This window comes from Centruroides vittatus, unplaced genomic scaffold (genome assembly GCF_030686945.1).
Source record: "Centruroides vittatus isolate TY-2023 unplaced genomic scaffold, ASM3068694v2 contig_150, whole genome shotgun sequence".
Taxonomy (NCBI): Eukaryota; Metazoa; Arthropoda; class Arachnida; order Scorpiones; family Buthidae; genus Centruroides; species Centruroides vittatus.
This window is the reverse complement of record NW_027120928.1, coordinates 210779-227591: the sequence shown is the minus strand read 5'-3', so window position 1 is coordinate 227591 and position 16813 is coordinate 210779. Positions and strand designations below refer to the sequence as shown.

The 16813-nt window shown below is 24.1% G+C and overlaps 1 protein-coding gene across 2 annotated transcripts in view; it reads left to right on the top strand.

Annotated features, from left to right (window-relative positions):
* The first annotated feature begins 73 nt into the window (after window positions 1-73).
* Window positions 74-16813, top strand: part of LOC136968614 (aryl hydrocarbon receptor-like) — a 119254-nt gene continuing 102514 nt past the window's right edge. Inside the window, exon 1 of one of the 2 annotated variants that reach the window (XM_067262610.1) lies at window positions 74-691. In XM_067262610.1, coding sequence (XP_067118711.1) covers window positions 636-691 — 56 coding nt within the window. In that variant the 5' untranslated portion in view covers window positions 74-635. The remainder of the gene's footprint in view (window positions 692-16813) is intronic. The other variant, XM_067262611.1, reaches the window with a different exon arrangement.

The following is a 16813-nucleotide window of genomic DNA, read 5'->3' as shown; positions in this document are numbered from 1 at the left end:
ATCAAACACGTTACCTAGGCGACCGTGGGGTCAGCCATGCTGCTACAACCTACCTGTATCCTGATTGGACAATGACAACTGGAAAGAGGCGGCACCAAAACGATGCCTAGTTCACAACTGAAAGTAAGCTATCAATCAGGCACCGTTTGTGATATTACAGCTTGAGTTAGGAAGAGTCGCTGGACTAAGAATGTATTAGATGGTTCCGACGGGACTCTATGAGTGGAGAATTGGTGATACGAGTACTAAGTAAACATAAACATATACATGTTCCATATAATGAAAAGCTATCGATGGCACTATATACCTACCTGAATTTACAATGTCAGCCGGAGCGGGTTGGTCTGCTAGTACCACGTTGCATTGGTACGTCATTCCGTTTGACCTCCCCTAACATCATGTTAGCGAGTGGTGTTAACCCTTCACCCCATCTTCATTGATGGAGCTTCCGTCCCAATTCTAATCCTCCTCGTCTAAAGAACGTAACATTGGGATTTTGTGCTGTTGTTTTTTTTTTGTTGTGTGTGTTGTGTTTTCGACGTGTACAGAAAATCCTTCGGGTAACCTAAAGTTGCCGATTGCAATTAATCAGGGTACCAAATTGCGATGTGGTATCCCTGATTCTTGGCACAGTCATGAACCATTTGGGTACTATGTATGCCACGAAGAGGCGGCGCAGGAATAGTAAAAGGTAAGTGATCTGTGAACTTTTCTAACCACACCTTGTCCGACCCTGTCACGACCTACCCTGAGGGATCCTGCAGATGGGTGTTTAGAGATCGCCCTTTATTTGCCGGCGGCCGTCTGTCATCTTCCACAGCAACTTGTTCCATGGTAGCAGAATAATGGGGCACCACACGGAAAGGATAATCCTTCCTTTCGTTTCGGTCACATTCACACAGGCGACGTTACGTGTCGACTTTGCATGTTGCGAGTCATCTGGCTGCCTGCCCTCTAATTTTCTTATTGATCTCCTCGATTGTTTTGTGGTTTCCCTAGTCTTCCTCGGGCGATGGGATGCTGCCCGTTATGTGTCAGTTGGGTGCAAAAATGGAAATGAGCCACGAGATTCTTTCACCTTCTCCACGCTTCCATATTCAATATCAAGTGCAACAAGTTCGCGTTTTTTCCACCGAAAATATTATTAAAATCGAATTTTTTAAGTTAATTTAACAGGAAATTATCAGATTTTGTGCCTAACTTAATCAGAAATTTGTTAAGATTTTAACATTAAATATCATTTCTGTAAGATTAATAATTAATTAGGCCTCCTAACCGAATTAACGACGATTCAATTTTGTATCATTAGCTTAGTATCATTATAAATGCAGAGATGCAACAACAAAATATTAATATAAAAGAAAATTTGGCCTCTAATTTAAATAATAAATTATATATAGACTATAATTTATCTTATTTAAAAACGTTTATAAATAATTTATAGAATGAAGTAATTTTTCTTGCATAAAATTAATTATTTTCCATATTTTCGTCATAAGAAAACTTTTTTTATCGTTCTGTTTCTATGGAAAACTAGCATGATTCGGGATACAAATTAGGTCTGTAGACAAGATTTAAGTAAAAACTATTAAGTAAGCCTGCAGATTTAATTAATTACGATTAAAAATTATTAAATTTAGATTATAAGTTCTCAGAATGAACTAACGACAAGTACTCTTATAATCAAGTATTCATCTTTATATCAGTTATCATCTTATAAATTACTTAACCTATATACAGTCACGTTTAAAATGTAATATAAACATTAACGTTAAAGTAGCATATTTACATCGAAAGAAATTTAATTATAATTAAACTAAATTACTAATTTACATTAAGCAGTTCGTTATTCTGCGTAATGAATTTCTATAGTAAAATACTTTAATTAATAAATAATAAAGGGTTAATATTAGTCTTTCTGTTTCTTTACGTAATTTTCCTTTAAATTTAATAAAAAAAATAATTTAAATTGGAATTTTTTTATAATTTTAATTATACTTAATGTGAATAGCCCAAAATGAAATAAGTAATTTAAATATTATAAAGTTTTACGCGATGGATCTCAATTTAGAAAAGGAAACCGCGCGAGAAAACGTCGAAACAAGGAAATAATTTCTATTTAAAGTCATTTAAAAGTTTAAAAATTACTTTTGATTGATTTTAATCAGTAAAAGTTTGGTTTAAACGTAAAAAAGCATTAAGTTGCTGTCGATAACATCAAAAGAACTTAGATAAGTTTTAGTTTATTTTTAACAAAGCATATTTAAATCTAAGAATAAAGGTAGTTGGAGGCAAGTAAAAGTAATTTAACTTCTACAATATTAATGACAATGGTATTAAAGGCTAATTTCTGAAAAATTCAAACTTGTAAGGCTATTTTCTTAGAAGTCTTCTGGAAACTTGATTACAATACGTAATAAAAAATATATAAAAATATATACAATATACCCCACTATGCATATTCTTTTAATATATAAAATATCAATAACTTTTTCACTAATTTTATATATTTTAATTTTAAATAAAAGCATCTACAATAGGTTCAACGCCTAATCTTAAATTAAACTTGGGATTGTAAACTTTATATAAAATAAATTTTATTTATTTTAAATTAATTAAATTATATAAAATGTATCTTTTATTGCGAATTAACGAGAATTTAATCATGTTGAAGTGCATTCATTTTATAAAATATACAGATAAATAATGTTAATGAACGATTAATTGTGATTTTTTAATAACAATTCTAAAATATAATGAACAATACAGCAAACAATTTAATGAATCGGACATCAAACATTCGATATACACACCAAGTTAATTATGGAGTTTGTAGATGTATTCTATACACAACCCTTCCACTGTCGAAATATTAGATAATTTCTTATTAATTTTACACATATAATATACTACTGTATAATGTTTTAAGGTTGTATATTAATTTAACTTATTCCCATTATTTTTAAATAATTTCGAATGTAGGACCGCTTATACATGAATATAACAAAAATCTTTTCAATTCGGCCTTTTGTTCATCTAAATATTCAAATTATCTAGTTGTTTTGTAAATATATTTTCTAGTTTTAATAAAATATAAGCTGATTTTCATGATGTGTGATAAATTATTTGAAAATTTCTTTTTAATATTAAATTCCCCAAATTTACTCCTCTGGGATTTATAGTCAGTTCTTTTCCTTATTTTTATAGAAGATATACATAAGTATATAAATATATTTGCATATATCTTCTATATAAATAAGGAAAATAAATAAATATAGACCCCAGAGAGCTGAATTTGGGCGAATCCAATATTAAAAATAATTTTATACATATATAGAATAATTTTAAAGGTATTCTTATGTTTATCTTAGTACATAACTTCTATAAAATAATGATTCTTCTATGTATATGTACTTTACTTATATCTTCTTAATGAAATCACTAAGACATTTATCAATAATAAATCATTTTAATTAAAATAAATGCACAGAATTTTATTTTGTATTGTATATGAATACACCTGACCTTGTACTGTTAATAAATTTATTAAAACTAAAAAAAAATATATATATATATATATATATATATATATATATATAATAAGTCCTACTATAATATGTATAAGCCCTAAATATATAAAATTTATAGAATTTTTAAGGAAATAAAATTTAAAAAAAGCTTAAAATAAATATTTACAAATTCAAATATATTTTAAGATATAAGATATGTATATTATATATACACGCACTTAACTACAAACAAGTTTTTATGCTATAGGCGATTTTCCAAATGCCTTGAAAAATTAATTTCTAGTAATTTATACCTTGATTTTAATTACGTTATCCTTGTATTGATTTTACTAACAGATTATTAAAATATTTATAAAAATAAAAATTAAAAACAGCTTAAATTTAAAAAAATATCGCAATTTTAGGCATTCCTAACTTAAAAATTTTAATATTTTCGTTAATTTTTAAACCATTTTATAATATTATATATTTAAAAAAATTAATTTTAATCGAATCCTTGATACATTATGAGGGGGGGAAGCGTAAGAGTTAATGAATAAAATGAAGCGTGAGAGTATTTATGGAATTTCAAAAATAATTATATTGTTCTTTGTTAGTGACTGCTGCTGTTGTCTTCGATATCTTAACTCTTTTAAGAGAATTAGAATAATTCTGCTCTCAATGTGACTGTTGTTTTAATCACCAGTAGTCTATCATCAATCACTACAAGGCCATTACCAATTCTTAGAATCAATGCTGTTAGCTATAGTTTCAACATAATATACTTTGTGAATATTTTCCAAAGATAGATTCCTTCATAATGAATTTTCTTATTTTTTCTTTAAAAGAGAAGTAAAAGAAAATTCAAATAAACTAAATTGTTATTTGATAGTTTGTTAAACATGAACATGTATATAAAAATGTTAGTACTTTATACAATTTTATTGATGTTTAAAATAATTAAATCTAGATTTTTTAAGCAAGTATAACAATTTACATAGTTTTTTAAAGTGTTGTTTAATTAAAATATATTAAAATTTTTATGGCATTAATTTATTTGGCTGAATAGATTCTATTTACTTCAGTAGGCCTCTTTATATTGTGTGTGTATATATATAACCTAAATTTATATAATTCTTAAAAAATTCTTGAGGGGTTTTACTTTAAAATAGTCAAAAATTATTCATATTTTTACAATTATTAATTATGAAATACTTTAAAAACAAACGTTTAATAAACAAATATAAATTTTTAAAATGTTTTATTATGGAATAATTCATTTTTAAATCAAAAAAGGCATAGATTTTATTAATTTAAACGTGTCTTTTTATATTTATACATATAAATTTACTAAATAATAATCTTTTGAATAGTTGGAGGACGATTTTCTTATACATTTAGTTTAATTTATTTTCTATTATCGTTCGTTTAATACTATACGATCTCGAACATAAGTAATGCATCTTTCCATTTTTCATCTCATTTTTAACTCATAATCATACGATTGATTACATTGTAATAACTTACTTTAAATAAAATTAATTTCATTTCTACAGAAGCTAATTTCCCCCTTAATTTTGATTACTTTTACACATAAAATAATAAATTCTGTAAGAATATCCGAATGATTTCAACATTTAACACGTCTTCTTTAATTAATATAGAAATATTTTCATGTTTTAGCGATTAAAATCCACAAATTTAATTGAGTTATTAGGCATTTAATTTATAATTAAGCAAATTATCGAGTTTAAATTGACAAAAAGAAAAAAAAATCGTGGTTTACAGCAAAAAATTGCGAGTTAAATCGTTCAAGTTTAAAGACTCGTATTAAATAAATTAAACAATTATCATTAAAATAAGCGATGCTTTAATGTTTGTAAAGACAAAGTACACTGTAATAACATTGTTTGTAGACTATAAAGGATAAGTTAATAAATAAAAATAAAAAAAGAGACGTTTCTTGTACAGGTATAGTTATCAACAGGAAACTATCTTAAAAAATTTCCCTGTGGGAATCTAACCATACGTTATACAATCACCGAATCTTTATCCAAAGTATCTGAAAACGGCTGAAACTGGACCTTTCAGATTAAACTTTTGATACCTCTGTTAACTAGATTTCGTGTCATACATTTTAAATAGTTCCATTAATTGATGAATATCGTACGACTATAAATATCTTCAGCGTTTAACTAAACTATAAATCTGATAAATTCATTTGCTTTCTATTAAATAATTAATTCGATTTTTAAATATATATATATATATTTACAAATATAAACGTCCCCTCTCTTCTGTATAAGTAGTCGGATTGTCAAAATCTAGACGAGTGTCCTCTGTCTCTGTTTACGACAATGATTGATGCTTGCTTAATAATATGTTTGTTCTCCACTATCATTATTCGAAACTTTTTCTTGTTAAACAATAGTGGTGAATTTAAGAAGCTCTTGAGAATGAAACGCTTAAAATTGTTTCTTTTAATAAATACTATACACATACACAAGAAAAAAGGAAAAAAAAAAACAATTGCAGTTTTTAATCTGTACTGTACAGTACATAGTTACATAAATGTTTCTCTCAACGCGTTATGTCGGATGTATTGCTTACATTATAAATGCTTATTGAAGATACTTAGATAATTCTTTTATAAATTTAAAATAATTTTATGGTATTATTAAGATATACATATAAATTTATGGAGTTTAATATAAACACTTATGATTTATCCCAATAAAATGTTAATTTGTATATTTATATAAAAGATATATTTAATATACTATTTTATATAATTTGTCAGAAAGTTTACTAAGCAATTCTGATTTACTTAAAGAAAATTTGGGATAAAATTAAAAATTAATCTTGATATCCCACGGTTACTGATAAGGGATGGAATATTAATATTATTTTTCAGAAAATTTACTGTTGTCATTGTGATTTACTCGAATAAAATATTGGCATTATGAAGGGAAGATATAAAATTAATAATTTAAAAATTAAGTTTTTAGATAATTCGATCGAATTTTGCTTTAAAATTTTATATGATAGACTATTCTACGTCAATAAGGATTAAGAATTGATAAGATTATAATGAACTACGAGCAAAATCTCGCTGCTTAACCTTTAGAACAAGTCTCTCTTTTTTTTTGGTTTTTTGGAGGAAAAAAATAAATAATAAAATTAAAGCTTTATATTTAATTAATTAAAATAAAATTAAATAAGCAAATTGAGATTTAAGATATAGCATTTATAATACTAAACTATTATGTAGTAAAATTTAACAGAAAATATTTTAATACATTTCGAGTATTTGCTATGTTAAAGTCTTGTATTATTAATATTTAATACAATTATATTATTAAAATAATCTTCTATTCAATATATATAATACACATAACCTACACTCACTACACATAAATTAGGCTTCTTAGAATTGTTTTACGTGTTATTCGATAGAAAAACTTGCAATTTTAATTAAAATAGTATAAAAACAATGATAAAATTTTATTAAATATAAGGTTATGAAATTTATTTAATTTTTATCTTAATAAATTTTATATATTTATTGAATTTCAACGCTTAAACCGTAGAAGACAATCAATAAATTGCTCAGAATATCTCTCTATTTTCCTTCAAAATTTTAAAAATATTTATTATTTTTACATAAAATTTAACTTTTTAATTATAATATTTATTTCTTCATAAAAATATTTTAAATTTTAAATTATATTCGATCATTTTTACACGAAAGAACACAAAATTCCGGTAATAAACTGGTGCCGATTTTAGACTCGTTTATCCTTTTTTCTCTTCAGTAAATATTTGAAAATCTTTTATTCTATTATAAAATTTGGGTATTGACCTATTGTCTTCCATAAAAAAAAAAAAAAAAAAAAACATTAGACCTACTTAGATTATAGAAATAGGCTATGCTAATTTTTATCTAATCACGTGAACTGAATAAACGTTTCCTATTAAAGATGTTAATAGCATATTCTATATAATAATTAGGCTAATTATAATCCAAGAAATGTGTTGAAAATATAAATAAGCATACAATTGAATGAAAGGAGACTCCATTATTTCAGAACAATTATTAATTATAATTGAACTTTCATCTAAACTATTAATAATAGTTACTGAATATCTAACTACATGACAGAAAGTATTGCCTACTTTAGTATTATATTATAGTCTTAATGTAGATTTATATTATCTACAGTATATTCTAGAATAATGTATTCTCCAGTATATAGTGTGTAATAATAACACTACAGTACACCCGAATTAGTGTTTCAATAGACAAAATAAAGAATTTTAACTTCAGATCAAGGCCTAGCTTATTTTTTTCTACGAAATTCAATAATTCAGCTGTTAATTAATGTTTTTTTTTTTTTTACTTATATTTGGTTCGTTTGTAATGCTTAATCCCTATTTTGAGTCTATTTTAAATACCCCATTTTCCCTAATTAAATTTCAATTGGATCCTATACAAATTCTGTTATGATTTAAAAAGTTAATAACTATTTAGGGTTTAAAATTTATATTAAAAAATGTTTATTTAAGACAATGTTTTAAATTAAATTTATATCTAAAAAATTATGTTTTAGATGAATTTACATATCAAACTATTATTACAAGTTATAACTAACACGCGATAATAAGCAATAAACAAAGGTTAATTTGCTATCATCTGCCAAAATACTTAAGCTGAATACAGCTGATAAATTTTGGGTTATCTTTAAGGTGACCTAATTACAAGATAATCAATCACTTTTACGATCTGTACCATATAATTACTCAAAAATAAAGTCTCGCTAGAGATGTACTAAAATTAACAGATGTTTAGAGCAAATTAAAGTAGAAATAATTATCTAAATATATTTTTGATTATCAAGTAATTTTTGCTAAGGAACTATAATATACCATACTACTAATCCCACATTATTAATTTCATATAAATCCCTTTAAGATAGATCATATCTAATTATATTTTATTATTATTATTAAATTAAATAAAAATGAACAAATTAATAAAATAATTTCGAATTTTTCTTAGTAGACTTTTTTAAAATTTAATAAAATTTATAAATAAAGTAATTAAAGTAATTTTATATATAATAAATTTTATAAAAAAATTATATATGAAATTTCTGCATTGATAATTTGTTATGAAATTTGCAAAAATTTTTATTCCATTTTATTATTACTTTTAATGATGAAATTTTCCATATATTTATTAAAGCAAACACGATTCATTCGATCGTAAAACCTTTGAAAACATGTAATAAACAAATTTCAGGTTTCACTACATCCATATTAAATATATGAATACATATAAAAATGATTTTATAATCAAGAATGACAAGTTTATTTTTTTAAATTTTATGAAATAAAAATTAATAAAAAAATTGTCCTTAGAAATTGACCTATTATTAAATTTATCATAAATTTGCTTAAAATTTATTTTTGTAAAACTTTAAAAATTGTTTTAATCAATATTAAAAACTGAATTAAAAATCATTATAAATGTATAAATTTAACATAATTTAATTTGGACAATGAGAAAAATTATAAAACTTTTTAAAATTTAAATTGAAAATATATTTATGAATGGAATAAATGCCTTTACTATATTTAATTAATTAACTAATTGCTTATAAAGTTAATTCTTTATAATTTAATATTAAAGGTTCTTAACCATTTTTGTGCCATACTGGCAAAAAGAAGGTTAAGAATCCCAAAATTTTTTGCCATTTTGGTATAATCTGTGGTCCCTCTTCTCAGAATAATGTTTTTAAATATATAAAATTAAATACTACATACAGGATTATACAGGAAATTAATTAATTACATAGAACTACACTTATGAAAAGATAGAAAACAAATTTTTGACATAATAATATAGATGCTTCTGATATTAATTTTGAAGTAGTATGAAGCATAAAAAACAAGGATGAGTTCAAAAACATACAGCTTATGTAAGAAAACCAATGGCATAATACATTTCGTATGAAACGAACTACATCATTGGTTAGTCAGCTTATTGTTTTTGAACCCAGCAGATTGGGACAAATTGAGACACCGGTTCACGCATAATCTCTTCTAATTTTGGGATTACGACGCTTTACCGTCGACCAACGGTGGGCGTAAGAGACATAAGAGCTAGCTTATAAAATATTTTAATAAAATCTTAAGTGGTAATTGTAAGTGTTAAATTTATTTTTAAAAAAAGTTACTTATTTCAACATAGAGAGTAATGGAGAAATCAGTCCTGAATTAATTACAGTTAATATATATTGGTTTGTATTTTTTTCCCCCAAAAGAATTCTTTTCCACTTGCTTACAAATTGGTGCATATAAACTATGAGCGCAAATGATTTTTTGATATGAAAATAATTGTGATTTCTATTAGTGAATAAATCATTTTGCATTTATAATTGAAGAAAAATTTTATAAAAATAAAGATGTCTTTTTTCCATTTAAGTTCATAAACTCCCTGAAATCTATTCGAGAAGCCCATGAAGATCCAAGTAAACAAATTCAGAATCCTTGCATTAGCAGAATTTTTTTAAACTATAGTTTAATGAAAATTGTGTAAAATAATATTTACCTGGTTAAGAATATATTTAATAATTTTAAACCGAATTTTATAGGATATATAAAAAAAGCACTTAGGCCCTATAACATTTAATATTATAAATCAAATAAATAATTTTATGTTGTAATTCTAGACACGAATCCAATTAATTTTCTCATCTGATTAGCTTGAAAAATATTATAAATTTTTAAAAATATATATAAAAATCATTTTTACAACGAAAATATTCCAATCAATTTTAAAATTAACATTTTAAGTAATTCTAGTTATTATTTTGAATTTATTAGAATTTTTCACGACAAATTCCGATTTTCTAACACCAATTTTTTCAACTTTTTTAATATAAAAAATTATCCTCTATCTTTGTTTCTTGTGTGTAATAAAGTAATTTATATAACCGACTAAAAACCTGGAGAAAAAAGAGAAAACTAAAATAAACTAATATGAAATACCCTATCGTTGTCGAGCAAACTACGTAGTCATTTATCTTCATCGCTTTATCATATCCCAAAGATAATATGGTATTTAATCTTTTTCTTGAGAAACAATTTACCTTTCTTCTACCCTTTTCGTAATTTTAGCCTTCGTTTAACAGCTTTTCTTTCCAAACCATCCCTCGACACGAAACCTTGAGACTCGTTTTCTTGCTTTCTATCCATAATTTTCACTTTTTTTCTTTATTATTACTTTATTTATACATAAAATACGTTTTTAAGATCTCAGAAATGATAGAACTTGATATCAATACATTCATTTAATCTATTTATGTATAAAGAATCTTAAAATTCGCTTCCAAAATCGAGATCTTTGATTGATTTCTGTAATGTAAATTTGAAATTTAAGTCCGTAAAAACGTAAATTTGAAACGAAATTAAAGCAAAAATAATATTTTAAACTTATATGCTGTATATTAAAGTTATGTGAGTCATATAATTTGAAATATTTGAAAATTTTTTAAACGAATGGAAGAGTTTCGCGTGTTTATTCAACTCACATTTCTGGATAATAACTTAGAATTTTGGGAAAAAAAAATGTAAGATAAAGGGTAAAATAATAATCAGGAATAAATGTCTGTTACAATTGTTTAATAAAAAAATATAATAGTAAATTAAAACTCTTTGTTTTCCTTGAAAATCAGTCGAGGTCTTCTTCCACACAAAACAATTAGTAATACATAAAAATTTGCTCTAAAATATTTGATTTCTTTGCAAATTTAAAACCCCCAGACATAATTAAACGAAAATTTTCTTTATTTCTATAGAAATTATAATTTTTATTACAAAAATAATTATTATTTTCCGCAAAATTATAAATTATTCTTAGTGTAACATTCAAAATTCCAACAGTACTGAATGCTATAACGTTTCTATATACATTTATTTAGTAAATATAAGTTTATTTTTATAATAAATTTAATTTTTAGTTAATAATTTTACGTCTTGCCAAATTAAAAATAAATTACATAATACATTTCATTATTTTATAGTTTTATCATAACATCTCATTGTTAGTAACAATGCAATTTTTATTATAGTACACTTGTATATTAATTAAATCTTGTTAATTATTATACATTTTAATTACCTATTAATACTTTTTAGTCCATTTAATTAAACTAAAGTGCAAAAATCGAAAGGTAAATGCATACTAAACGTCAACTCCTCATTAAAAATTCCTTCAGCAAACATCAAAGACTTTCAATTCATTAAATATGCTATACTTTAATTTCACCTTCCTACCCTTAATTCACAAGGTATGTCTAAAAGACAAGGCTAATGATTTAAGAAGAAATTAATTTAGATTTATTTAAATATTCTTAATATATTCTAAGGATGATAAATATTGAATTTTATAACTTTATCCGAATTTACTTTAATGCATTTTTAAGATTTTTTTTATTAAATAAGTCCTTGGAATTTACGTAGTATTTCTGTATATTAAATAAAACTTGTAGGCCTTGAGGAAGTTTCTGAAAACATGATTTCAAAATTGCCAATAGCTCAAGAATTAAATAGCTTCAGGGAACAGGATTTCAAAATAGCTAATAGCTTTAAACTTTTAGCGAATAAATCGTTTATTATTTTGATAGTTGCCTATTATTTACTTCAATAAACCAGTTTTGAAATTCCGGAATTAAAAAAAATTGTATATTCCAAAGATCTTTCTCCAATAGGAATGGTCGAGGAATTTATAAAGGCGTCCAATTGACTTTTTTCCCCTAGACGTTCTGTAATTAGAGTTTGGGCGGATTCTACCCCCGGGGACATTGTACTGCAGGTTTGGCAGTGAGTCAGCTGAACTGCTGCTCCTGTTACGACCAATTGCTAGATGTTTTATGTCATAAATACATTACCTATGCACAGACTGATACTTATCGTTCTTATTGTTTCTATCGATAATGAGGTTCAATACATTGTCCCAGAGCAACTTTCAATGAGAAGCGTTGAAGTCAGTGTGGAAAAAACTGAATGCTATGTAAATATCAAAATGATAAATATTGTGTTCTATTCAAATTTTAACTGTTTTCTATTTAAGTTTAATTGTATAAAATGGAGATAAATAATAGAAATTTAGACCTCTAGTGGCTAAAGGTTTATAATTTTATTTATTTATTCAATGAATTTGTAAACAAATATAAAGGGGTGATTCTATAGAACTGTATTCAATTGTTGCACATCCCTATCGTGGTCAAAGCTGAGGATGTGGAGAGCGAGATCTCTGCACATCCTCAGCTTTCTCATCATCCGTTATTGTTTGAGCGAACGTGGCCTAAACAGCAAATTTACTCTACACAAATGCAATAAAAACCTTAAATGTATAACTTTAAAATAAATTTACGAATTTTTATAAAATTAATATTGGCCAATTAGTAATGAGCTTGTATTTATTTTACTGTAACGCAATGAATATTTGCCTTATGCTCAAGAATATAATTATTTCAAAAAGTATGTACTGTACTTTATAAAGAAAAATAAATAAATAATTATTGCTTGATAATTATATAACCTTCATCAAAATGACATTATTTAATATCAGAAGAGTTTATTGTTATTGAAGTTTAGCCAATATTTAATTTTATTTAAATATTTTAAATTTATTTTATAAAAACATTTAATGATCGTATTTTGAAATTCTCATTATTTTTTATTAATTAAATTTTAAGTAGAAGTTAAATTAATTAAAATCAATTTTAACAGTTACGTTACATTAAACTGCTTTAAAAAATAATTATACTTTAATTTCACATGCCAGCTTTTAAATTTTATATTTAATTTGTATTTAAAAATTTATAAAGTAATCAATAAAATTTTAATTTTTAAAAAATAAGTCTCAAATTAAATTAAACATGTACAAATTAAATAAATAGTAAAAATATATCTTAAATTTTTAAAATATTTACCAAATAATCAATTTAAAAATGAGATATTCAAAAGAATTCAAATTAAAAAATTGAACTTTTTTCAATGTTGAATTGAAGCAATAATTAACCAATTACTCAAATTCAATATTTGAAAATTTTATTCATCCGCAATGAATTGAACACGTGCTTCCAATCCAACGTGACCTTATCTCATTGATTAATGAATTCAAAGAGATATCCTTGGCAGTGTTAATTAATTTCATATTGCTCCAAGTAATAGATAACAGTCATAAAATTCTACTACATCAATATTTATTAACACTTTTACATTAAAAAAATATTTCCAACACTTAAAAAATTATGTATAACTTAAATTTAATTAGATATTTATTAATGTTATAACTTCAATTAAATCTTAAATAGGTTCGATTGTCTTATTTTTAATCGTTTTTAAATAAAAATTGAAGAATTTAACACCTTTAAAACTTATTTAAATGTTCATAATATAAATTGAATTATTCTAGTTGATGAACTTATGCCACGCCACGTGTTAAAATACGTGGTGTCAGGTTTCGATTATGTAAGACGAATTTAAAAATAAAATAAAACTAATCAATCAAAATGATTTTTACTTTCTTACATTGTTCTTGACATACATTTCCCCGTTGTTAAGGGAAGTTATTTGGTATTCAAGAAGATATTCCCAACTTATGGCATGAATCCAATAAGAGGAACAATCATAGCTTCGTGTTGGTAAAGCAAAAAACAAAAAAAATGAGAATGTATACACCCAAAAGTGAGTGAAGAAGGGGGAAAAAGATGTAGAAGCATCTTCATGTTCAAAAATTAGATAATTTTCTTTATAAATAGGTCAAATTCTTAAAATAATAAAAGCTTCAGGCTAAAATCAGAGTTTTCGGTCATTTTGATATATGAAAGTGAATTACAAATTTGATTCTAATAATAGAATAATTTTAATATTCTAGCCCTATTTTTTTACCTCTTTTTTTCCTTTTAAACCAATTATCTCAAAGTTTATTTGCTTTCTTTTAAACGTAATTAACTCGAGATTTTTCTTCTCCTTCTCTTAAAATTGATTGATGAAGATTGCATTATTTCACTAATTAATGTTTATTAAAATCGTTCGAATTCAATTGAAAAATTCGTATTTTTTCCTTTCCATTAATTTACAATAACCAAAGATTATTTTCCAAATAATAATTATAATAATATTCTTATATTTATTTATTTAATGTTAATTTGGATAATTATATATATATTTTTATACCACAATTTTAAATAATTTAACTAACTATAATAATAGTTTATTAAAGAAATATAAAGTTTGAATTAGTATTTTTCAACATTCTTTACTTATTAATTCCCTTAATTGTTGAATGTAGCTCTCGATCTACTTGTTGGGAAATGTAGACATTATTCTTCAAAGTTTTAGAAAATATCATAAATATATCTACAATATACGAACCTATAAATTAAATAGTGTAAAATTATTAAGAATTATGCCCAAAAAAATATATAAATAAATTTATATAAAATATTATAGTATTTCATTAGAATTTCTAGAGGCATTTTTATTGTCTTAAACTTTGTAAAGTCATTTTATATCCTTGAAGAATAAGATTTTAATTGTTACAAAAATAATTTAATTTTTATATTTCTTCTTCGTACTCTAAATATAAACCTAATCATTAGAAATGGCATAAATAATTAACGGTTGCAACTTGGCAAAATAAAATTTTCTCGAAAGAAAAATCTGATTTGATAATTATTAGGTTAGAAAATTTGCATTCAATAACTAATTGTTGTGAAATGCAAATTTACATGGCTAATTGCTAGATTAAGTTATGATTAACAGGAGAAAAAATGATGTTTTAAGTACATGATTATGATTGAGTTATTTTCAAAAAATGTTCAAAGAGTCTGTCATCAAAATTTTATGTTAGATTAATATTTAATTCGCATCAAGAAGGATCCAAGAATTCTAATCAAAATTTTAAAGATTCAAAAATTAGATCCTTCCTAAAGTTAATTTTCAACGAGTTATTTATTGAGGAATCACTCATCGTTCTGAAAAGGATTTACGATTGAATTCTTCTTGATATAAATAAATTTATAACACAGCTAATCCTCAAGAAGGATCCGAAATATATAGACAAAATTCTAAGGATTCAAAAATTATGTTTTATTTGAAGATAAATTCCAAAAAGATAAAGTTTTAAATCCTTTTTTTGAGTTCTTTTTTGAAAATTTATCTTAAAGATTCTTGAAGAATTTTCTGTCGAATTCTTCAGGGAGTTATTTTACTTTTAAGAAAAATGATGAATAAGGAGTCTAACTTCTTGAAGAATTTAAGTGTAAATAATTTATCTATGTTAAATGGGACTTAAATATATTTAAATTTGCTCGTTTATAACGTTATTAAATTTAATAAAACTTTAAAAATAAATGTATTTTTTTAGTTAATTATTTATTAGAGATTTTGCTCCTATACATCTTCTAGTTTAATGCAATTCGTTACATTAATTTTTGTTTTCATATGATATTTTATGACATTTTTTTAAAATTAAATTTTAGTTGCATTCATAGCTCTGTATTAAATTTTTAATTTTAAATATATAGAATAATATATAATATTAACTTTGGTTTCGGTATTTTCTAATAATAATCATTCTATCATCTGATTTTCAAATTATAATTTTGAATAATCGAAGAGGTCTTAAAATATCAATAAAAACAATGCTTCGGAGTAATAGGATAATAACAATAATATTTTATTAAATTTTGGACCAATTTTCTTTAGCTTTCTTTCATATTTTTCTATTTATTTTCTATAAATTTTACATACTAAATCATTTTGATTTAATTAGAATTCAACTTTAGTATCAGTAATTTTCTTTTACTGATGCTAAACTTCAAATGATATTCAAGTCATTCATAGCCCAATTTTCTGTTATAGTATTTTAAAAAGTTATATTTAATTAATGCTAAACTATGTAATTTAATATTAGATTGTATAAGTTATATTTGGAATATTTTAACTACGAATAATAAATTTAAAACTGTTTTACAGATCATCTTATCGGTTTATTTATAATTTAATTCTGATATAAATGATACGTTCATAACTATTGCTTCTTTGAGCTTAGAATAAGTCAATTATCCATATTTTATATTTAGATTTCCAATAAATTGTTTTAAACGACTGAATTTTTACGTTTAAAACTTCTTTCTGTTTTTTTTTCTAATGTTTAAAAATCTTTTAGACTAGATCTCTAGAGGATGTTTTAAATAGAGATCCTCTAGAGGAGACCAGAGGATTTT